Source organism: Hirundo rustica, chromosome 7 (assembly GCF_015227805.2).
Source record: "Hirundo rustica isolate bHirRus1 chromosome 7, bHirRus1.pri.v3, whole genome shotgun sequence".
Lineage (NCBI taxonomy): Eukaryota > Metazoa > Chordata > Aves > Passeriformes > Hirundinidae > Hirundo > Hirundo rustica.
This window is the reverse complement of record NC_053456.1, coordinates 5,874,009-5,898,134: the sequence shown is the minus strand read 5'-3', so window position 1 is coordinate 5,898,134 and position 24,126 is coordinate 5,874,009. Positions and strand designations below refer to the sequence as shown.

The 24,126-nt window shown below is 42.3% G+C and overlaps 1 protein-coding gene across 1 annotated transcript in view; it reads left to right on the top strand.

Moving 5' to 3' along the window:
- The window catches only part of THSD7B (thrombospondin type 1 domain containing 7B), a 299,161-nt gene that overhangs the window by 100,365 nt on the left and 174,670 nt on the right, over nt 1-24,126 (top strand). Inside the window, exons 4-6 of the mRNA XM_058421403.1 lie at nt 6,491-7,286; nt 15,539-15,790; nt 22,266-22,435. Of these exons, the coding sequence (XP_058277386.1) occupies nt 6,491-7,286; nt 15,539-15,790; nt 22,266-22,435 (1,218 nt within the window). The remainder of the gene's footprint in view (nt 1-6,490; nt 7,287-15,538; nt 15,791-22,265; nt 22,436-24,126) is intronic.

The following is a 24,126-nucleotide window of genomic DNA, read 5'->3' as shown; positions in this document are numbered from 1 at the left end:
TTGGAATTCCAAAAAGGCCAGAGTTTGATTATAGCTATTTATAATCCAGTACTGAGGTGGTTTTAATCTCATATGCAGTAAACAATTTAGAGTTGTAATCTGTTGATAAGATCTATTTATTCTTTTTGTTTTTCAATGCATAAGCTTATATGCATTATGGTTTCATCTCCTAATATCCGCTGCTGTCAAGGCCAGAAATCTGTTCTCACAGACCCTCAAAATGTGTTGGATGAATATGACAGAAATGTTTTGGAATGTGTGGGGGTATTTTTTATTTTTCTGTTTCTTAATCGAGAGTTGAAAAGAAAGAATATTTTTCCCTGGGCTGTCTCCGGGGTGTGGGCACATGATTGAGTAGCTCAGCTAATACCATTTACATTCGTTCTTAATATTGGGAAGTCCTGCCTCCCAGTGCCAAGGGGTTAGTAAATCTCTGTATTTTCACAAACAGCAGTGTTCATTAGATTCTGCTGCAGAATGTCTTTCTTGCTGGAGTGTGTCTTGAGTGTTACAGCATATGGATAATAAGGGAAAAACCTGAAATGTAAAATTGGAACAAACTGCTGCATGCCTGTAAGTCACTAAATTTCACATTTATTCAGATCTGAAATAAGATGAATAACTAAGCTGCTGAATTGTTCATTTGTGTAGGTCATGAAAGTTTAAAAAAGTGCTGCAGATATTTAAAATTAATCCCAGGAATCAGAGGAATTTTTTATGCCCTGTGTGACACACTGCAAGTAGAACAATTGTCTTTTGTATAGAATCTTTCATACAGATTGTAGTACAAAGGGATTTAAAGAATTGCTGTTAGTAGTAAATAGGAAAATAATTGAGACAGTTAAGAATAGGCTGGGAAAATAATCTATATTTTGGTGGAGATGTGGCAGTAGATGCTGGGCAAGGAGGCAGGAGAGGTCTTTCAGAAAGCAAGGGAATGGGCAGTTCAGCCATCTACAGCTATACTAACATTACTTTGTATTATGAAATACTGAAACATCCCAGATAGACTCCAAAGATTTTAGCCTGTTTAGTCTGCAAGAAAAGATGTGGCTGTAGGATCCTTGTCTAAATCTTTAAAATTACTTTTCTTGGTATAATGTGCCAAGAACCACAACACTTTTGTATCATGCCAAGAAAAAAAATATTGGCGAGGAACTATGTTGTAGTTTGTATGATCTTCAACAGCTTTGGCATACAAGAAATAAATGTACGTCCAAATCTCATAAAACATGCATAATTCTCATAAAATTACATTAAAATTACATAAATCTCATAAAGCCTTCTTGTAAAACAACCAGTTATTCTGTTGAAACTTATTCCGTGGAATTTATTTTTTGTCTCTTTCTAACAGTGAAGATTAATTAGCTGTAGTGCCATTAGGAACAAGGCTCATGTGTTCTCTGACTCAGTTGTTACCCGTTCTCAGAATTCACGGGCTGAGTCGGAGCTTTGCGCTTCCCATACCCTTGCTCTGGTGGAAGGATGACATTCAGAGGGGTTCTGGGACATTTCAAGCAGAAATATTCAATTAAAGTGGATGCTGCAGGGATTTTGGGGAGTTAAGTCATGTCTGGTGCAGTTACTCCTCAGTAAATGAAGATGTACGTCTTTGTTATGATGGATAAGAATTAGGAGATTTACAAACACCTTACAAAGGCTATTATGTTTTAAAAAGAATTGGTTTCCATAGATGTTTGGAATTCCAAAAAGGCCAGAGTTTGATTATAGCTATTTATAATCCAGTACTGAGGTGGTTCTAAAGCAAGTTGTTAAGGTCTTCAACAAGTGCTCCTAAATTTGATAGTTAAACTGAAAGAGAAGGTAAAAATGGGTAGAAAATAGGACTGTTCCAATGGTTGTCCATTAATGTTTTCAGTGTTCCTTCAGTGGAACGTATCTATTATCAGGTACAAATTACTAACACAATATTCTATTTTACTGATTGCTCATCTTCTGCTAAGTTTGCAAATCAGAGCATAGCAACAGGGACAGAGTCATTGTGGGAGATGCTTATTACTGAATGAATTCTCCGATGGTGAAATCGTTTCAATTAAGCTAAAATGTCACAATAAACAGAGCGTAATTATTCTAGCAATTCTTATGAAGTAATAACACACTTACTAAGCAGCTCTTACTGGGATTCCTCTTTTAAGTTTGGTGTTCAGTGGTGTTTTATTTTGTCTGTAAGGTGTAATTATTGTCTGTATAGCCTTCTTGCCTTATGTGTGTGTGACTTGTGTGTCAGAGAGCAGATGTCACTGCATCCTTTCAGACGCAATTATGGTACTGTTGTAGGTAGGTCTTGCAGGCAGGAAAAAAAAATCAGTGCACAGTGCATCAAATAAACTCGGCTTGCTGTGTTACTGCGTGTTTTGAAAGGGGTTACAGAAGCTGTATGAGGTGATAGTACAGCTCTTTCTGGCTGATAAAAGATGAGAAATGGAACAATGTGTAATTTTGCTTTAATAGATTGTCTTGATTTATTAATCCCTTTCATGTCATTGCTTGTAGTGTCACAGATGACCTGGAAGAAGCAGTGGGATGTCTTTGTTCACAGTTGTTCATAAACAGACACCTCATCTGTCTGTTACGATTTTTGTGTGAGTGAGCCCAGCAAGTTTTGTTTCACTTCTCATTTTTGGAAATAGTGATTTGATTGAGCTTCTCTTTGGCTTGGTTGACTAATGGATTTATTCATGCTGCTGTGTGTTTATTGGTACTCTGCAGATCTCAGTGGTAGTGATTAGTGAAAAACTTGGGGTTTTTTTGCATCCTGCTGGAGAAAGCCTTGCTTTCAGTTAGCTGCTGCAGATTGAAAAGGACCGCAGGAGGTCATCTGGTTAAACCTCGTCACAGAGCAGGTTCAGCGTTGAATGCACACCAGGTTTCTCAGGGTTTGTTCAGTCAGATTTTGGAAACCTGCAAGGATGAGGTTCTGTTGTCCTTTGGGGCAGCGTGCTCCCAGGGTTATCCTCACAGCAGAGAGGTTTTTCCTTACACCCAGCTTGGAGCCTCCCTGTTTGCATGTACATCCACAGTCTGTTCCTCCCATCCGTGTCCTGCTGTGATGAGATCAAACATCCAGCCAGTCTCTGATTAGGTTACAACACATAGGAGACAGACTATCAGTGCTTTATCTGCATATTATTGTACTTTCTATAGACAGATCACTGTGAAATTAATTTCCTTTTGTTTAGTCTTCTTTAATTACCAGTGGCCTTCCATTCCCCATGGGGAGTTTCAAAGCATGTTTCTGAAGTTCAGGCTTCTGATGCCTAAATTCCAGTGGGTTTATAACACAGTTAATATTATAATTCACATTGTGCTGAGATGTTTCTTTTAATTGACTCTGATATATTTTGAGAAAAGTGTAAATTTAATATGAGCCTTATAAAAATAATTAAATTCTAATTACAAAGTGGATTATTGACTAGGAAGTATTTACAGCTTTCTCCTCATTTAGCTGCTGAACAGGATATTTAACTAAGCTGTGAAACACTGTGGATAAGTTTACTGCCACATCCTGAGGAGAGTGTCAGGAAGTGAAAGAAATCTATAGTAATGGGGTTTACATCTGATTTTTGGCTTTCTTTTTCTGGTATGCCAAGAGCAGGCTCTGTTTTTAGCATGTTTGCCAGGGAATAAATGCCAATTGTAATGTGTTTAATGACAGTATAATTACTTAAAAGTCCTTGCTTCTTTTTTTTTTTTTTTTTTTTTTTTTAAATTTTAAATTCACATCTGACTTTAAATAATTCTTGCTTCTGCCTTCAGCTGAGTGTCTCCTATCCTGTTAATGTGAGGAGTGGTCATTTTGCTGTTCATGAGTAGAGCAGTTTGTGAGCAGCACCCAGGAGTGTATAAAAAGTGCTAAAGAGATGAGTTCTGTGCAGTAGGGAAGGAGCAGTGGTGGGGTTGATGAGTGATTTCCTCTGCTACAATTGCTTGGCATTCCTCCATGGGGGGAGTTTGTGCTATTTTTAATGCAATTCACTATCTCAAGAAATAGTAAATCCTTGATTGGTCTAATATGTTTCAAGGTCCTGTTGATGTGTAAAATGCTGTTCTGTTCAATGCTAAATGGAAATAATTTTTTTAAAATTTTTGCTTTAAATCAAACCGGTGAAAATTACACTTCTGTACGGAAACTTCCACATCTCAAAAAACTAAACTGCCTTTGCTGAAGTGCTGCACAGAAGTAAATAAGTTCATGATACAATTGTGATGCTTAATCATTGTTGCTTTTCTCTGTTAATAAAAAGCCACCCAGGACTTGAGGTCTGAATTTTGACTGTTATCTTTAGATGACAGTACTTACATTACCTGATGTCTGGTTTCAAATCTTGGTGGCATTAGAAAAAAATATTCTGTTAGATCAAGGTGAGGTACCAAGGACAAATGTTTAAGTTATCAATGGACCTCTCCCCTGTAACTGAACTTCAAAAGCATATTTAAAGTTTACTTTTTTTTTTTTTAAACTTAGTTTTTAAGCACACCAGGTTCTGTTGAAAGCCTGTCATTAGTGTGGGACAGCTTGTAGAACACAGGAGAGTTTGATGCTGCCTTTTTCCATTCAAGGTACCTGTCATGACTGAGTCCTTACCTTGGACTGATGTCTTTTGGTGTGAAACAGAGACATAAAAAGGACAAAGATTTTTGCACATAACCTGAGGGATTCAGCAAAAGCTGGAGCTGTCTAAACTTCTGCAATCCCCTCTGTCCACCACTGCAGAAGGTGCCTGACTGAGGGCAGAGCTGCAGCCCTGGCCTGGAGGATGGGGCAGGACAAACATGGGATGTATTGGAAAAGAAGTTTAATTGTATCCAGTTTCTATCTGCTTTCCCTCCTTTCCTAAAAATAGGAAAAAAAAAATCATCAGGAGTTTTTATTTCTTTATTTTCGTTTTTCATTACCCAGTGTCAAGCCCCTGTCTCTGGAGGATCAACTCCTCCATTCACAGAGAAAGAACAATGGGATTGCCAACAAAACCTCCATTGCCTGAACAAAATACCTGGGATTATAATTGCAGCTGTTATTGGACTGGTTTTGGTTTTTGTGTGTGTTTGGTTTTGTAGTATGAACATGTAACTGATTCTGGTAGTTTTAAAATCAATTTTTAAAAAAATTGACTGCAGTAGCATTGCTTAGTATAAATCAACTTATTTTTTGCAACTTCATTTTCTGCCTTGAACATAGAAAAGATAGGGCAGTTGCAGTGTATTTTCAGGGAATAATTATATATGCAATGTTTGTACTGAACAAAATGGCTCTTTTATGAGGTATTGGAAAGTTTTTAAACTTAGGAACAAGATAACACCCCCTTGAGATGATCATCAAAATCCCTTTAATAGTTAAGATTCGACCTGAGTGCTTTTCTCTACCTTTGCTCTTCAGTTTGCCAGCAATTTTGTACTTTATAGCCGTCATTATTTTTTTGATTTGGTGGATTTTTTATTGAATAATATTTTCACAGACAAATCATTCTGTTTAGCCTTGTCTGATTGCTTTCACTTGCAAATCCTCAAGTAAGATTCATACAATTACATACGCATGTTCATGTGCTCCAGAACTGAAAATGACATTGCTGGGCTTTATTTTGGTTTAATTTCTCCTCCAGAATGATGGCTTTGCCACCTCTCAGAGTGCTACGTGCTGCAAGTGGAAACGATTAACTCAGAGTGCCTTGAGGGTGATTATTTTCATGTATTTATCCTCACTGTTTTATCCCTTTTGGATGATGATTCTGCTGCTTCCTAGTGCAGTTTATTCTGTTGACTAATTGCTCTATTAAGACTGTTTTCCTCTTATCTAACTTGACTTTCTTTTCCTATTAGGTGATTGTTCTTTTATGATCATTTTTATATTAATTTGTACAAACGGAATTAAATATTCATTTGGGATGAATTTTACTGCGGCAGAAATTAAAGGCTTGCCTTTAATTCGAAGCACTGTGAGGCATTTTCTTTTTTCCCCAAATTTCTCCAAGCGATTCAGTGATGTGGGTGCACTGCGAGAAGCGACTCGCAGCCTTTAGGAAACATTTAACCAATTTTAGGGACCAGCTGGTAGTTATTTGCTTTTTAATATGTGACAGGATATGGTTTGTATTTTATACATATTTTTTAGCACAGATTGTGATAGGAGAAGGGGGAACATATTTAAATTAAAAGAGGTAAGATTTAGGTGAGATGTTAGGAGGAAATTCTTTAATCGGAGGGTGCTGAGGCCCTGGCACAGAGAAGCTGTGGCTGCCCCTGGATCCCTGGAAGTGTCCAAGGCCAGGCTGGACGGGGCTCGGAGCAGCCTGGGATAGTGGAAGGTGTCGCTGCCCATGGCAGGTTTGGAATGGGACGAGCTTTACGGTCCCTTCCAACCCCAGCCGTTCTGCCTTTATGGCTTTGTGGTTTCGTGATCCTGTGCCGGGGCTCGGTACAGATCCGTGGGGGGAACATTCCATGGCATTTCTCACCAGCCGCTCTCTTGCAGGTCACTGGGGCCGCTGCATCGGGGACTGCGGCTCGGGGGGCGTTCGCAGCCGGGCCGTCTGGTGCACCCACGCCGAGGGCTGGACCGCGTTCCACGCCAACTGCGACCAGCAGGACAAGCCCGAGAGCCAGCGGAGGTGCTTTAAAGTCTGCGACTGGCACCTGGAGCTGTTCGAGTGGGAGGTTTCGGGATGGGACAGGTGTGGGCTCGTCCCGGCCGCGGGCGCTGAGGCGGGAGCCGAGGTTTGTGTCACCGCGCAGCACGGGCTGCAGCGCCGCAGCGTCCGCTGCCTGCAGAAACTGAACGGGACCGCGGTGTCCGGCGAGATCTGTGAGTACTTCAGCCCGCGGCCGCCCGCGGAGCAGGCCTGCCTGGTGCCGTGCCCGCGGGACTGCGTGGTGTCGCAGTTCTCCGGCTGGTCCCCGTGCGGCGCGGCCTGCGCCCGCGGCCTGCAGCACCGCACGCGGGCCGTCGTCGCCCCGCCGCTCTACGGCGGTGCGCCCTGCCCCAGCCTGACGGAGTCCAGAGCCTGTGGAGCTCCCGCCTGTCCCCTCGGGGAGGAGGAGCACACCTACAGCCTCCGCCTGGGCCCGTGGGGCGAATGCCGGCTGCCCCATCCGAAAGACGCGGAGCTGGCCGGGAGGACTATGCTGGGTTTGGGGTCGGACTCTGGAGAGCGAAGCGCATCCGGACTTGCCGGCTCTCATCCCCACCACCGAGCCGGGGAGGTGGAGATTGGTTTCCAAACCAGGCAGGTCAGGTGTGTGAGGAGCGATGGAAAGCACGCAGCGCTGAGGTAAGGGTGGTTCCTGCTCCGTGGCATCCGCGCTGGATTCGTGTGATGGAGCGCTGGCTCTGCCTGGCAGCATCACAATGAACGAGTCCTGTTCTTGAGTTTTAAATGGAGTTTTTTGTGTGTCTTCTTTATGAACCCTTTCTTGATTTAATTCCTTTCTAGCATATGTTGAAGATTTTGCACTCTTCTGTGATTTGCGGCTGTTTGATTCATTTTATGTTTTTAATAATTCTGTTCTAGATCTTTTTATTTTTGTTGTTGTTGTTTTGAGGAAATGGAATTATATATCACTTCGTGCTGTTGCTGGGCCGTGGCTGTGGGAGAGGGAGGTTTCATTCTCAGTCATGTACTGCATATATTTGGTATAAGAGGCTTGGTTTGCATCAGCTTAAACTCCTTTGTTCTTACAAAGCAATGCAGGATGAAATAGGTCTGAAAAGTTTGGCCTTGTGAATATCCTAGAAAAGAATATGGAAAGAAACCAGCGAGTAAGCCTGGGATTGTCATCCTTATTGAGGAGCCTTCCAGTCTAACTCTTGGGTACTGGTACGGGATAGGTGACTGGCACGCCCGTCTTTGATAGAGGTTGTTGATTTCTGTCCTTATCTAATGTTTTATCTAACGGTTTCTCTTTGTCTGTGTAGGTTACTTTGCTGTCATTTGAGTGTGAAGGTTGCAGTAATATGCAGCAAATAATGGAAAGATTTATTCTTTCTGTTTCTCACATTTAAATTTAAACTGAGCTCTGCTTTTTGACTTCAGGTTGGATTTGGGTAGGTGCCAGTAGCTACAGATGACTGATAAATTGATTGAAAGTCAGAACTTCTGGAGATCTTACTATGCTCTGTTTTTCAAGGAAATTAGAAGTTCTTGAAAAATCCTGCTCTTGAATTTTGCAGAAATCAATCTGTTTCTCAGTAATCCATAGCTCCTGGCGCTGCACAGACTCAAATGGCAGAGATAAGGGGTTATTTTACATCCAGTTCTCTACCCCTGTTAATTTCTGCAGTGATTTTGCACACACACTGAGATGAAAATACGAATTCTAACCTTTTTTCTTACCCACTCCTCTTAGGACCATAGCCAAGTATGAAGTCCTTTTTTTTCAGCTGGAAAAAAGTCAGGCTTTGTGAAATGTTCCAGCAGTTTCTAACATCTTGGCTTTATTACTTGTCTCTTAATATATGCTGATTCTAAATATACAGATTTTATGCTCATGTAGCTGCTTGACTTTAATGGAGTCAGTTGTGATTTATTCCACAGTATGACCAGCAGCAGGTTTACGTCTGTTAACATTTGTTAGCTTTCTCCTGCTTCTTGTATCTCATTCGTTATCAGAGGCTCTAGGAGGGGGATCCTGATTTTGTTAAATTTCACTTGCTCTGCCCTCACACACTCACTGCTATATTTGCACTAGGAATGGAAATGGAAACTTTCTATAATTTTTTTCTGCGTTATACATTGAATTTCTGGATGGCAGTGCCAAGAGTGCTGGGTGCTTCAGTTTTAGTGACTATCCCTGATCGAGCTGTCTTCTTTCTTCTTCCTTTCTGTTTTTTTGCTGATCTGGCCCCCTTTTGGGGAGTGTACAGCTCCATTAGCCACCTCCTGGCAGTCTTTTTCTGCTGAGCTTGTGTCTCAGATTTACTGCAGAGCTGGGCCTGACCCATCCTTTACTCTTACTCTAAATGCAAGAGCAAAGCCCATTGATTGAGTAGGGGAGAAAAGGTCATGTCATGTTACAGCATCCAGACACTCGCACACTCTTCCTTTCTCCTTTTGCACCTAAAATTCAAAGCTAAAAATCCAGCTCAAAATCCAGTTGGTGTTTAGTTCCAGGGCTGGATTGTCACAGATATCAGTACTTCTGACAGTGACTCCCCTTAAGCATCCCGTGGTAGTGTCCTTGTTTTGTTGTGCAGCAGATTCACTGCCGTTCTCCTGAAGAGCAGGCCCGATCTTACAGATGTTGCTTTACAGCAGCGGTGGTATTTTGGCTACTGATGAAGAAGAGTAAATGCATTTGCATAACCCTGTAGTGGGGAGTGGCAGGCAGCCAAGTGTCTGCTGTAAACCAGGAAAGAAGTCCCTTATTTGTTCTCCTGGCACTTTCCTGGCCGACGGTTCCCATTTCTACTAACCCTGCTAAGCAAGCAGCACCGTAAATTAAACTTCTGGAAAACGGAGGCAAGGGACAGGAATATCCCGAGATGTGCTTTAACTCTGGGCTCTGAGCTGCTGGTCTGCCAGGGCTTTGCCTTCCACCACTGCCCAGTTCTTGCAGGTAACGGGAATGGTTAGCTAACAACCACCAAGGGCCAGCAGAGCCCTGTCCTCATCCTGCCTCCTAATTTATAATGAGATGGCAAAGACGCCCGATTCATTATCCTGATTATTTAATTGACTGGTGTCTGACCGCAGGGCTGTAAATGACTCTTTACTTGCAGAGGAGTGTGAGCATGTGGAAACCTGGACATGCTGAGTCAGGGACACGGAGATGGGGATGTTTTTGATGAAATCTCTTTGCAATCTGGAGGTTCCACGTTTCTCACAAGGGAAGGAAAAGGGACAAAGGAAGAGGAAAGAGAGGGGCAGGCTTTTTTGAAAACACCTGAAATGACAACAGTTGAACAGCCAGACATCAGTAGGCTTCGAGACAGGTCCACTTTTGCTCAGAAACTGTTTTGGTGTAGAAGCATTATATTCAAGAAAATAAAGGGAATAACAGCAGAATAGGATGATGCTATAGATCTGATTTGAACCTTTTAAAGACTTCCTTTATTTAAAAAGTTGGAAGTTTTTTCCTACCATTTCAGATAGAATGCAGGTTTCATTTTAGTTCAGAAAAATGTTTCAGTTTTGCCTCAAGCCTTACATCCAATAACAGGTTCAAACATAAGCACTTCCATGCATTAAAAAAAAAAAAAAATCTCTGAAATAAATGCAAGAAGTGAATGTGAAAGGAATTCTGTTCTTTTTGTTTTTCTGTCTCGTCAGAGTTGTAAAAATCTACAGAATAATGAGACAAAGGCACTTGAGTTCCTTCCTTTTTTTTTTTTTTTTTTTTTTAAATAAAAGAATGTTTAGGTTAATTGCCATTTAGGCAAATAAATGTGCATACTTAGACAGTGAAATTCTGAGTAAATTTAACCCGATTTTCTAACCTGATGTGTACTCAGCTAAGCATACTGAGAAGTTAAAGTCAGGAGCAAAAAGTTATAAGGCATTTTTTTATTATTATTATTTGGATAAGGAGTATTTTATGTACATATTTCTTAAACTCTTCATTCTATGTGTAAGATGACAACAGTGATATAATAGAGTTGGATTTGGGTTTCTGTTTACTTTATTTTGTAAGTGAAAATTCAGGTCAAACTCAGTCAAGGGACAACCCATCTGTCAAGGCAGAGGTGGAGCAGCATTCAGCTCTTTTGTTTGCCTCTGTAATTTAAATTTCCATTATCCATTTCCTAGTGGATTGTGCTTAACCACTTTGCTGTTGTACGGTTTCAGGAAAAAAAATATTTGCAGTTTCAGTGTTGACATCCTTCTGTTCTCTGGATGAATATAAAATTCTGCAGTCCGGAGGTGAAAATGCTGTGCTGTAAAATGCTATTTGATGGTTGTGATTCCGATCTGGGAGAGGAATTCTGTGTTCACATTTCTCCTGGCAGATGTAGGAATCAAGCCTCAGTGCTCAGGCTTGAAAACAAATCCCTGAGCTGTTGGAGAAGAAGGATATTTTATTTTCTAACATTCTTTTCAAAAGTTTTGTCTCTCATTTCTTTTGCTTTTATTTAAAAGCACAAGAAACAAAGGAGCAGTGGTGGATTTTTTAATTTCCATTTTATTAGTCAGGAAATGGAATGGACTGCTCAGGGGATGGTTCAAAAGGTGTGTGGATGTGGCATTTGGGGATATGGTTTAGTGGTGGACCAGCAGGGCTGGGTTGATAACTGGACTTGATGATCTTAGAGATCTTTTCTAACCTTAATGAGTCCATGGTTCGATGATTTTAGAAGTGGCATCCAATAATAACTGTCTTTTTTTCTCCTGTTCCCAAACTGTGCTGAGAGGCAGGTGCCTCTGTAGCCCCAAGATCTCAGAGTCTGCCAAGGTAGTGCAAACGGAAGCCAGCACTTATCTTTAATTAAAACAGAGGATCTGGTGTATTAGGTCCTGGAATCACCAAAACTTTGACATCTTTACTGATGTTTGTTTGGATTATAAGTCTCCCAGTTCCCTTTCCCTTAGGTCAGTTGTATGGCAGGCAAATACTCCCCATCTTCACCACCCTGGTGTAGAAGGGCCTGATGTTTCTTCTGCCAAGGAAACCTCTGCTGCACAGGTTGAATATATGGTATCCAAAACAGCTCTGGCAGCACTTGAAGACCCTAAAACTACATTGGGAAGTCTCAGAAGTGTGCCTGTTAAGACTGATTGCCAGTTTCTAAGGGAAGTAAGAGTTTCGATGCTGTTGGAAACGTGACAAGACTCTGTCTGTTACGAGATCTTAACATTACTGGCCAAGTCAAAGAGCAGGGAGTGTGTATTCTAGCAGCCTGTGGGGCTGGGTCTTTGCAGAATAGGAGACACTGCTAAAAAAGAAAAAAAAATGGAAATGGGTTGATAACTTAGCTCATTCCAGGATTATCTTGCTCTGCGGTGGGTTTGAACATGAGTTCTCTGGTCAGACATGACCTTCCCAGGAGCCTTCCCGAGCTGCTGAAGGAGAGCCTGGCTGTGGACATGATGGTGGCCTGTCCTCCTGGTGCTGCCTCTGTACCAGCAGCATGGCCATGGTGACAGCTTCTTAGTGTGCCCAGTTACTCTGCAGATGATCCTTTCAATGTGAAGCGTTTAACAATAGCCGCCTGTCTCATCCTGTAATGTAAGGAAATGCATTCACCTGTGGTTCTGAATGCCTTGGTTCAGTTGGGAAGGGAAAGCAGGGGTGGCTCCTGTGCTGTGCCCAGCCTGATTTACTGGTGCATGGCTCCTGGGTGGTGTTGCTGCTTTTTCCAGCTGCTGGACCTGTTCCCACTCATTCCCTTGTGGTGGCTGTGATGGCTCTGTGACTGCAGGGCAAGTAGCACAGGCACCAAGCTGTTGGAAAATGAGCTATTTTTGGTGAGTTGCTTTTTGTCCAGAGCAGGAAGGTGGTGTGGTTCAGCTTGGGGCTGCTGAACACAATTCCTGTGTCTCTTGGGTGTGTGTATGGCAGGAGATGGAGGAGCCGAGCGGTGCTGCTCCGTGGGCAGCAGCCTGAAGTGACACCACAGCCACGGGGAGTGGAGCTGTGCAGTCAGGGCTGCTTTCCCTCCTCCTCTGCTGTTGTGCTCCATCACTTTGAGTGTGAAAGAGACATGAGTAGGTTTCCTTTGGTCTAGTGTTTTGTGTTTCTTTAATTAGTGGTTTATTGCCCTTCTGCACACAAAAGGCTCAGAGGGCACTGTGCCATTTGAGCGAGCTGGGCTCCGTGCTGCTGCTGGCTGGTCGCTAATGGATCCATCCTACACCACAGGCACCGCAGCGTGGGCTGGGGAACAATGCCTGTGGTTTCACAGTGTCAATCCAAGCATGTAACACAGAGAAAAACATCAGCTGTGTAAGTACTCTACTATATCACAGTTACCAGATTGACCCTGAAGTAGAAGATCTAACCTAAGATATTAGTATGTCGAAAATCAGTTTAAAAACAGGGCCGATACAGTACCTTTTGTCCCCAAGACCTCCTTCCTGTCCCTGCTGGTTTGGACACAGCCACAGCAGCACAAATCTGCGTCTGTTTTGCAGCCTCAGATCAGCGAGTGTCTCGCAGGTCTGGGCTTTATCTGAATTAGATCGTCCTAAGTACATCTGCGACATGAAAGGCTGTGTCTGAATTTCATGCAAAAGAGTGTTTTTACATTTGTCTTTGTGTTGTTCGGTGTCACAATTAATTTGACTTGGAGGCTCTGAGTGAGTAGGTACAAGTTAATTAATTTTCTTTCTGTTCAGCAGTTGCTTGTAATTCTCCCTCAAAAGCCTACTTGAACAGGATGGAAATTGCCAGCTCCATGTCTCATTCACCTTGAGGTCAACAAAGTTAGCATCTTGCCTTTTAGAACAGGAGCAGTGGGGGGATTTTCAGGGAAAGAAACAGCTATTCAGCCTCTGGCAAAGGCTTTTGCCAGTGCAAGGGTCATTCCTGGGCAGGGCTGGCTTCCCCATCCGGAGTGTTGGCACAGGTTTGGAGAATCCATTAGGGGGTTTTGTCTGGCTAAGGACAGGGACTGGCAAAGATCCTTTGAACCAAGACTTCAATCCAGATTTTTAAAGGCTACATTTTATTTGGTATTTCAGTCAAGATCAGGCAGGACTAAAATCTCTTTTTCAGTGGTGCAACCCCGAAAGTGGATTTTGCTATTCATACTATGTCTGAATGGGGAGTTTTGATTGCTTTAAAAAGTAAGATTAGTTGCCCCCTTCCCTCCCGCCCCCCCCCCCCCCCCGAAATTATCTAAGAACTAATGTGTTCTTAAATAAACTTGAGTTTTCAGGTATAATCAGTTAGGGCAGTGTCTTTTATGTCCTACTGTTTTATCTACTCAAAATCAGGAATTATTCTTCCTTGTTAATGTTTTGGCATGGGTGGGCTCCCTGTTGAAAAAATATAAAAAGGAAGTAAAGTGACCATTCACGTGACTGAACCTAACCTAATGTTCCAAAAAATCACTCAAAACCCCTAGGTTAGTAAGTACATAATATAACGATTATTACTTTCCAGAACTTTGTTTTGATAGAGCTGAAGTTTTGTACCAGAGACAGAAACAGACCAGAAACTTTGTAAACAGTTCCATTTGACTTGTAATAGAGAAATGAGACACGTTTTTCAATTGTAAGCAAGAATAGTTTCATTTTGAGGGGGCTACATCACAGGCTGTTTGTGCTTGTTGAAGTTGTTTAAACAACATCAGTAAATTCATCCTCACAGCACCTGTGAGATTACTGAGTTTTATTCTGGGTGAGGACGTTGAGACAAAAACTTGTTACAGGTTTTTTTCTGGTTTACTTTGAAGTTCAAGTAGAAGCCACTAAATGCTCTGTTTTTGCTGGTGGTTGAGGTCTAGTCAAACTTGATGTGTCTCAGTGGGAATATTCCTGTTGACCTGTGTGAAAAGGGGACCAATTTCTAGACTGGAGGAGGGATTGAATGCCGCTTATCTTCTCTGCTCCCCCCACGAGGCTGCCCACAATCCTGACATGATTGCCCCATTCTGTTTTCTTTAGGGGGCGGTAGGTTGGCCAAGCTGTGCTGTAAGGAATAGCAGGAGAGGTAATGGCTGCTTCCCTGGCAGCAGCTCTGGATCTCACACCTTTTAGGTGTACCTGTGTTTGCTCCTTACAGTTGGCAAAAACTTGACCAGAAGCAGCTGGAGGCTGGAGAAGAAAAATTAGAGTTCACACTGAGTTCATCAGGTGTGATCTTAATTTCAGAGTCCAGTTTGCTTTGTCTATATAACACCATGCCGAAGTCAAAAGATGTAGCTTTGGGACTCTTCAAAATGTTATTCTGGGATTTTGTATCTTGATACTAAATATCATCTGTTGGTAGCCCTTAGGATTTGGTTTCCCTTTGTATTTGGCCTAGAGCGGTATCTTGACAGGTTACAGGGTGAATGAGATCATGTCCTCATGTCAGCAGGAGTCCCAAAGTCCAGCCCCAGTTGCAGCATTCCTGGGTCTCTGGTGGTGTGACAGGTTGGAAAACCCTCTGGCATTGTTTGGCAGCACATGTTTGGTAACAGCCTCATGGAACTGAGACCTTTCTTAGTGGTATGGGATTAATTATTTTTTAAAAGAGCAGAGTTGTTCAGTAGGATGGATGGATGGATGAAGGACATCTAGTCCTGTGTGTGGAATGGTTACCAGTGGCAGTATTTCTCTTGGGCTTGGATTCTGTTTTCCATGCAGGACAAACTGTGAAGTTGTAGCTACACAGGAGCAAATGTAATGTCTTGTGCATCTATTTTAACTTGAGATAAATGAGATACATTATTTACGAAGTACTCAGCATGCAAGTTTGCACCCAGAGCTCGTTGGAAATGTGTTATGTGCCCTGCATTAGAACTTTGTTTATTTCCGTTGCGCTGGTGTTGATGTAGATCTTCTGATTAAATGACCATGAATTTCTTCTTGGGGACTTTGGCTCGAAAAAGCAGTTCATTAAGCAAGACCTCCTCAGCTGTTGTACTGTGTTCTTACCGCAGCCTCTGCCCTCAAGACCCCATCCCTGTGAGCTCCAGGTCGTGCGTCGTCCCCAAGGACTGCACCACGTCCGAGTGGTCCCCGTGGAGCCCCTGCCGGCGCAGCTGCGGCTGGGGCAGCCTGGCCCCGGGGCTCCGCAGCCGGCGCCGCAGCGTGCGGAGCGTGGCCGTGGGCGCCGGGAAGCCGTGCCCGGAGCTGGAGGAGAGGGAAGCGTGCACTGGAGAAGGGAAGGCACCGCTGCAGCCCTGCCCCAGGTATGGCCAGGGCTTCTCCCCCGTGTTGGTGTTTTTCACAAACGGGACGGGACGGGACAGCCGGGTGACGCGGCAGGAGGTTTATTCAGGCACCAGTCTCGGCTACAGGGCGAGATACAGATGGTACATGCCCTTGTCTACCATGGACTGCCGAAGATCTTTGTTACAGGGCATTTTAAAAGTTTTTCAGCCAAGAGCATACTGCTGAAGCTTACAAATAATTGTTCTAGCCAGTCACTGAAAGCACACATACACCTGCTTCAAACAATGCTTACTTGTATGCTTTCTATTAACAATACACAATACTCCATTATTAAGCTGAAAACCTTCTACTGTCTTGCTAAGCATATTTTTCCACAGTCTTAAACTCTATCTTAGCCGAACCTAAAACCTCCAACTTCTGAAAGTCTTCTTACCTTCACTATTTCCCACACTTCCCCGGGTTTTGGAAGTAAAGAAGCCCCTGCAGATCCTCCCTGCTTTGGTTTGTGCATGGAGAGGGTTGCATGTGGTGCTTTCTCTGTGTCTTAGACATCATCAATATGATCATTGGTAGCTGTGATTAGTGGTATTATTTATTGTTACTAATACTCTTTTAATTGTTGCTATTTTCATTGTTCCTGTTATAATAATTGCAGTTATATGTAGAGATAAATCTGAATTGTGCCCGCTACAGTTTACATTTTCATATTTTAAAAATTGAGAGCAGTTGCTCTTGTTCTCTGAAATGCCTTTTGTACTGATGGCTGTTTCAGAGAATTTCATCAGCTGTGCAGAGACTGGTCAGGTCTCCACGGCTAAGCTTTTACTGGCTTTGAAATGGTAATTTTTACATAAGATTTAATGATTCCTCTTCATGTCCCCATAAAAAAAAAAATCCCAGTCTTGCTTGAGGAAGGTGGGAACTGCTTGGAGGTAATAGCTTGGACTTTACTCGGCTTCCATCTGCGTGCTTCTTCAACTGGGAAACGTTGCAGTCCCTGAGAGCTTGCTTGGTTTGTGGTGTGAAGGAGAGGATCTCACCTTTCTGCTCTGCAAGCCCATGTCATTTTGCTTGGCCAGGCTAACAGAGAAGCTTGATAGTATGCTTTGCAAAGAAAATAAAGTATTGCTTGATTTTTCGTGTGACGTGTTCTGAGACTGTCTGTAAAATGCTTTGGGATTGAGAGAATTTTATATGCATGCAGAAAAATCTCCCTGTCTGTGAATGAGTGTGTTTAATAGGAGAGCTGTTCAGTGCTCAAGTCATGAGTTTCTAGGGCTTTTGCCAGATACTGCCAAAACCTTCTGTAAAGCCTTTGCAAGATACATTTCTTAGGAAGGCATCACCTGTAAAAGTGTCTCTGTATCACTGGGCTCATTCAAAATCAAATGCTGATCCTTTTTATGCACCCTGCTAGCAGAGGAGGGGAAGTATAAAAAAATATTCTGTTGCTTGATTACATCCTGCAGAAAGGCTCTTACAGAGTGATTTTTGCTCCTGCCCAAGTGCACATCAATTTCAAAGACAATAGATTAACACATTGTCTTGCTGATTTTGTACAGGAGCGTGGGTGCAGGTGACACCTGATTGGGGGAGACTGGCTGGAAGTTAATCAGGGAATGAACAGACGTGGGTCTGTCCCTGGTTTCTCACTTCCCCTTTTTGACATTGCACTCTATTGAAGGGCAAACAGTTGTGTAGAGCCAGGAGAGCCCAAAAGGTGAGAATCTGCAAACTACTGATAATTTTTGTAGGTGCCTCTCTCTCTGTAGAAGAAAATCTGTTGTTCTTTCAGTGTATTGCTGCTATGCCCAGGTTTTCATGAGCCTGTGAACTCTGAAACCTTCCCCATCCTGTTATGCCTCCCTACCTTGAGGCAACACCTCCAAGGCAATATCTGCATGAGTGAGGATGAACTCTAATGTGCCAGCTCAGAAAAATAACATTAAACTTGCAGGTTAATAGAGCCACTTAGCTGAAAATACTAAAAAGTACAACTCTGGTATTAAGTTAATTGTTATTTCTGGGGAGGTAATATCTCAAAATGCAGGTGGCAGGTTATGACCTTCTCACACTGTGCAGAGGAATTTTACAGCAGTGCCTGGTTAGTAGACTTTGATTGATTCACTCAGTATGAAGAAACGAGAATGAAAATCCATAATATTGCAGTGTGTGCTGTGTGTCTACTGGATGTAAGGCTGTGGGGACCAGGATTTTGTATTAATGAACAGAAGTAAAAAATGTATGTTATTTAGGTTTCAGCAGCTGCTAAAGGTTGCAATTGGTCCATATTTCAGTTTGCAGCCTGGTGATTTGGTGTTGGTCCTTGGGAATTGGTGACTGAACTACTGGAAATAGCTCAGATCGGAAAGCAGTAGCTTTCCAGACATAGAGAGATGTAGGGTTAATCCCTGTGAAATAATACGAGAAACCTTAGATGCTTCTGTTCTTATTTGCCTACATTCTATTTGTAGAGTAACACCTAGAAAGATTATGGCTTTTTTCCCCCTTAAATATATGCCACTTCACCTGTGGTTTGCTGGGGCTTCCAAGCAATGATCTTTTCTTTCTTCCCTTTAAAAAAAGATTATGAATTTAAGGAGCTTCAGTAGCAGAAATAAGAGGCTCTCCTTCATCTGGTCTCAACACAAACCACTCCTCTTTTTTTGTGTTTGCCTGATCAGATTAATTTTTAAATCCTTCAAGGTGAGACTCCTGTTTACTTTCCTAGTTCCTAGAAATCTTCTCTTTTTTTTTTTAAGGTTGTTTTGGAAACAAGTAGTCTTTCCTTCAGCTTTATTTTTAGGCCAAGAGTTTTACAAAGCATGCTTCAGCCACAGCAAAGAAAATGGGATAGTACATAGACCAGAACAAATCGCTGAGCAGAAGGAATTAGGAAGAAATTAGTACTATACTTAGAAGAATATTAGGGAGATATTCTTTATTCTGAGGGTGGTAAGTTGCTGGCACAGCTTGCCCAGCAAAGTTGTGGCTGCTCCAACCCTGGAAGTGTCTGAAGCCAGGTTGGACAGGGCTTGGAGCAGCCTGGGATAGTGAAAGGTGTCCGTGCTCTTGGCAGGGGGTTGGAATGAGGTGATCTTCAAGGTCCCTTCCAGCCCAAGGCAATCTGTGATCTTCTGATTTTCTAGAGGCTGTTTTTTAATGCAGGGGCAGAGAGCACCCCATGACTGAAGAAAGTACATAGCGTGGGCTTCATCCGCTGATGTAAAACAGCAGCTGCTGCTGCTGCAGGTAGCACTGCAGAGTTGTACTCCACAGAGAGGGGTGGGTTAAGGTCTATTCCAGTCTCCTAAAAGGATCCAGAGATGACAAAAAGAAGCCTCTGAACTGCTCAGTTAAATAAAAACCTCTATGCCCATGGCAATGCTACAAGTTAAAGGTCCCATCACGGGTAGGTGGCGCAGGTGTAAATTTGCAGTTAAATGGGAAGGGCTTTTAATTTTATGACTGGAGTTTACAATAACATCTATAATCAATAGTCTAAATGCAAGAAAATAAAACACTTTAACTGCCTGTAAGACTCCAGAGCTTTGTGCTTTGTTTTACCTTTGGTTATTTGTTCTGAAAGGATTAAGTGCTTAAAAAGCTTAAACGCATAGGAGGTGATTCAACTTTCTTTTATAGTGATATAAAGTTGGGATAGTTCAATTAAAGTGAATGGGTATATACAGGTATAAAACTTGTGTAAACACTAAGAGCATGAGTCCTATAGACTAAAGAGACCAAGAGGTTACTATAAATCGGAAAGATACTGAGCCCTTGTTTGTTTCATAACTGTCACCGAGTCATCAGTTTTAAAACAATGTGTTGTATCTTTTTTATCCTTGATGTGTCGCTTTCATGTTCTCTTGGAATAGATAGATTTTCCAGAATTATGATTATGTCTTCATATCATTCATTTTGGTTGTGGTTGCTACGTTACGAGACAGGGATATAGCAAAAACTCTCTTTGCTTTGTTGGAAATTCAAAGCTTTTCAGAAGTTAAATGATGGAAAATGGGAATGTTTTAAGACTTGATTCTTTTTAAAAGGCCTATTGCTGGGATACAGATGTGATGGTATTACTTTGTAAATGAGTTTTATTGTGCCCTAATTAAAGATAAGGCATTAGTGTAAAGCAGTAAAGACTGGAGAGGAAGTGCAGTGAGCTGTGCTAGAAGGCTCTGGAGTTATACTTGAGGAGTGGTAGCAATATTACCCTTCAGCCCTTTGACTTCCTGGTGGGCTTGTTAATGGCTATGGAAATGTGTCCCTTTTGATGCCTGGAGGTCAGGATTTGTTTTTGGAGCACTGGACAGCTGAGGACGCGTGCAGGTAAGAGCAGACAGGGCTGAGGCTTGGAGCCGTTGCCAGCGGTGCTGGCAGAGCGCTGAGAGCTGTCCTTGCACACTGCTCACACACAGGTTACTCTGGGAGAATATATAAAGGGAATTTTTTTTTTTTTTTTGGAGAGTCAGGAGCTGATGAAGTTTAATTATCTCTCTGAGCTCAGATTTAGTTAGTTTGCATAATTTTAATCACCAATGGCCTAATTTTCATAGGTGTTAACTCCCGTAGCTCACACTGAATAGGAGAAGCAGATGCTCACACCTCTGGAAATGAGTCTTTAGGATCCCGAGTTCACAGCTGACTTCCTAAGCCAGATATTGATAATGAGTTTTACCTTACTCAATTTTTGTTTTAAGAGATACTTCCTTAAAACAACTATTTCCATGGCTGCGGAAAGATGCGTGTGTTCTATATTTAAGATTTTAATTTCAAAAGTAGACCTGAAAAGCACAGAGTTCTGAAGGGATGTGGAGGACAAATCCTCTTCACTCGATGTTTGGTGAAGAGCCCTTTTCATTGCCTTTATGGTTGCATTTAACACTGCAGGCCCAAGAAATGGGATTAGGAATTCCCAGAAGGAGCTAACGAGAAGAATTCATGGCTGTGCTTTATATATTGTGGGAGTTAGGTATTTGATACTTGTCATGTGAAAAGTGTGTTCTTTATTATTTGCTTTGGGGGTAATGAACCCTGTGAGTGTATCCAGATTTGCGCAAGATGCTGTGAGTTATTTAAGAGACCACGATAGCTCATCTGTAAATGCTGTAATTGGCTGTATTCACAGGTATTTTTTGTGAATACATTACAAAATTTGGAAGTGCTTTGGGGCTAATAAAAAAAAAAATCATTCACAAAATAAGAGAACACTGATGTGTGCTCCAATCAGTGTGTTTCTTTTTCATATAATTTTGAGAAGCAGGTTTACTTGCCATAGCTGTAGTCAGGAGCAGATACTCATTGTGGAGAATCCACGGAATTATGATGTGGATGGCTTTTTCTGCAGAGACACCCCACTGTGTTTGAGTTTACAGTGATCAGTCAGCAGTTAAGGAACATATGTAGTTTTAACAACTGTGGATCCGCTGTAAAAGGAGAGAGCATTTGTCTTGAGAGTAAAGAAAGGAGATTATTTTGCATAGTTTACATTACACAAAACCCAAAGATTCTGTGGTAAAAACAAACTAGGAAGTTTAGAGGAGTGGAAGCATAAAGCAGCACAAGTGTGAACAGATTGGTTATAAAAACAATATTGCTTGAGATTGCGTTCAGGAAGCTCGGGAAGACTTCGGGCTCTTATTTACTCCCCTCATACCGTGACCTGTGAATCAAAGTGAGCTCTGCCTGTGGAAACAATTGTGTCAGAAATATGCTCTACATTTCCAGTCATGATGGGGAGATAAATCCTGCTTTCCATGGATGCACAGCACTGTTTGCCCTGTGGTTTTAATAAGTTCTTCCTGGCATTTCAGCTGGTACACACCAACAACTGTTGTCTGTACAGCGTTCACCTACCTGAATAAAAACCTTAAATTCCTTGGAAACCTTTAATGCTCCTTAGGTGTGAATGGATAATAGAATGAAAGGGTTTTTTTGTATCACAGCTTGTGGAAAGTGGAATTAACTGAGGTGCTTTAGCCAATCCCTTGGAGGAGCTGGCAGAACCTTAGGCACTTAGAAAGGTGTCCCCTGTGGAAGAGGTGCAAGCTTGGAGCTCTGTCCACTTCTGCAGGATTTCAGCTGTTAAAGGCATTTCAGAGCGAGGTGTCCAGCTCTTGGCAGGGAGGGGTGGTTCAGTGCTTTGAGACACATGTTTGAAAGCTACTGTTCACACTTAATCCAACCTCTTAATCTTCGCTCATTTTTTACGCTGCTCAGAGGTGCTGTCAGGATGATTTAGTGTTTCAGAACGCTTTGGAGATTGGTGCTCTGTCACAAGTTTTACACAAGTGCTCGAGACGAATAGCACATGCTTAACCTATGTAAATTTAACACTCAAAACGTTTCCAAACATTCCCCATTTTGGATAGGAAAGTGCTGCTATAAAGATTAAACCAATTGTATTTAGTCACTTAATAAAGTACCTCTCCCTTACCCGTAGTCTATCAAAAACTCATTTTACCTGTTCTCTTTCTGTTCCCAAAGGTTTGCCTGGAGGACTTCTGAATGGAAAGCTTGCCAAGTATCTCTGCTCCTTGACCAGCAGGACCCTCACCACCAGAAGCAGGCGGGGCTCTGTGGAGGTGGGATCCAAACCCGTGTGGTCTACTGTGCCCAGATCATCGTGGAGCTGGGGACACACCGGCCGAAGGAGGGTGCGTGTGGAGGGTCACTCTGAAGTGCTGGCTTGAATAGATCTGAGCAGGAGAAACAGGAAGAAAGAAGTAGATAAAGAAGTGGAGTCATTGGTAGCCTTTGGCTTGCTGGTGCTCTCCTCTATCCATGCTCACAGAGGGAGGAGCTGCTTGGCACAGGAGGAAGCCCTGAGGAGCTGCCAGGAGCTACAACCTCCTGGGATGAATTGCTGCCAGTTCTGTTACTCACCTGCATTGGGAGAGTTACAAACCATGAAAGAACTAAATTATGCTTGGAGTTGACTTTTCTTCCTCTGTCATGTATCAGGGAACCCAGCCCCCTGGTAGCTGAATGCACTTATCTGCAGTGTAGTCTTAGTTTAGAATATAAAACAGGTTGTCACACACCATTCCAGATATGGCTTTAGCCTCTGCTTCAGATTGATACACAATCTTTCTTGTGATTTGAAGGGGAAAGCAAAAATAATATTGTCACAACTTTTGAGCAGACAAATGGGTTTTGGACTCTGGAAGTGAGTTATATTTCCTTTAGAAGAATAATAAGTAGTTACAGATTCACAGTGAATAATTCATCGTAGGCTGTTTTATTTACTCAACGTGGTGCTCTTGCAGAACGTGTTCTTGGGCAGAGAAGTAAGATAATAACACAATATTGTATCTTAGATTTATTTACTTACAGAGGAGAAGCAAGTGTTTCCTGGATGCCCAGTGTGTGTCCCAGCATCCCTCACAGACTCTGAGGTTAGAGAAAACCAGACCTGTTCTAATCTCTATTCAGACCATGCACAGCGGCTGATTCGCCTCTCCCAGACATGTGGCACTACTTTGCTCTCCCAACACAACCCCTCTCTTGTCCCACACAAGTGTGCGATGCAGGGGACTTCCAGAGTTAGAAAAGTGCTGTTGATGAAAGGTGTGTAGCATTTATTGACTTCCTTCATCCTTCTGAGCACTCCTGTGTTCCTTGCAACCACTGCCAGGCAGATTGGTTGAGCAGAGAGCTTGAACTGACTTCATTGACTCTCTATTCTTTGTCAGAGCTGTGAATTTCTCAGTGCCTCTGAATGCTTTGAGTATTTACTTATCTAACAACCAGAGTGGTGCTACATATTCAGTGTGTGACCCACCTGCAGCTCAAAGTTCAGTTCAGCCTAGAACCTCAACTGAAAAAAACCCCAAACCATGGGATACCTCATCCTTGTGTGTATACTTCTAATCTTTAAAAAAAAAAAATCATATAGGCAGCTGAAAAAACCCAGATGTGCAGAGCCATTTTACAAGGGATAAACTATTAATGTAATTTTAAAGCAGTAGTGCAGATGTACAGTAGTGTTTGGAAAGTGAAAATCCCATCTACTGTCAGCACAGTCACGTGCAGATGGAAGCAGGGAAAGCCTTCCCTTTTATCCCTCCTTGTCCAGTAATACTCAGTGTGTCTCATTTACTAGCTGACTAATTTTTGTTCTTTGCATAAATAAGGAATTACATTTTTTTTCTTTTTTCTTCGGCAATCAGAACTGGCAGAATACATTTATTCATCACTAAGGCATGTCATCTTTTACTGTACCAATTTTTCAGTGGTGAGGAGAAGATGAGGAAGTTAATCCTCTCAGTATAAGCAAATATAGTGTCTAATTGCTACCATCGAAAGCACAGTAATTTTTCTTTCTTCACCTCTTGAGTGTCCTTAA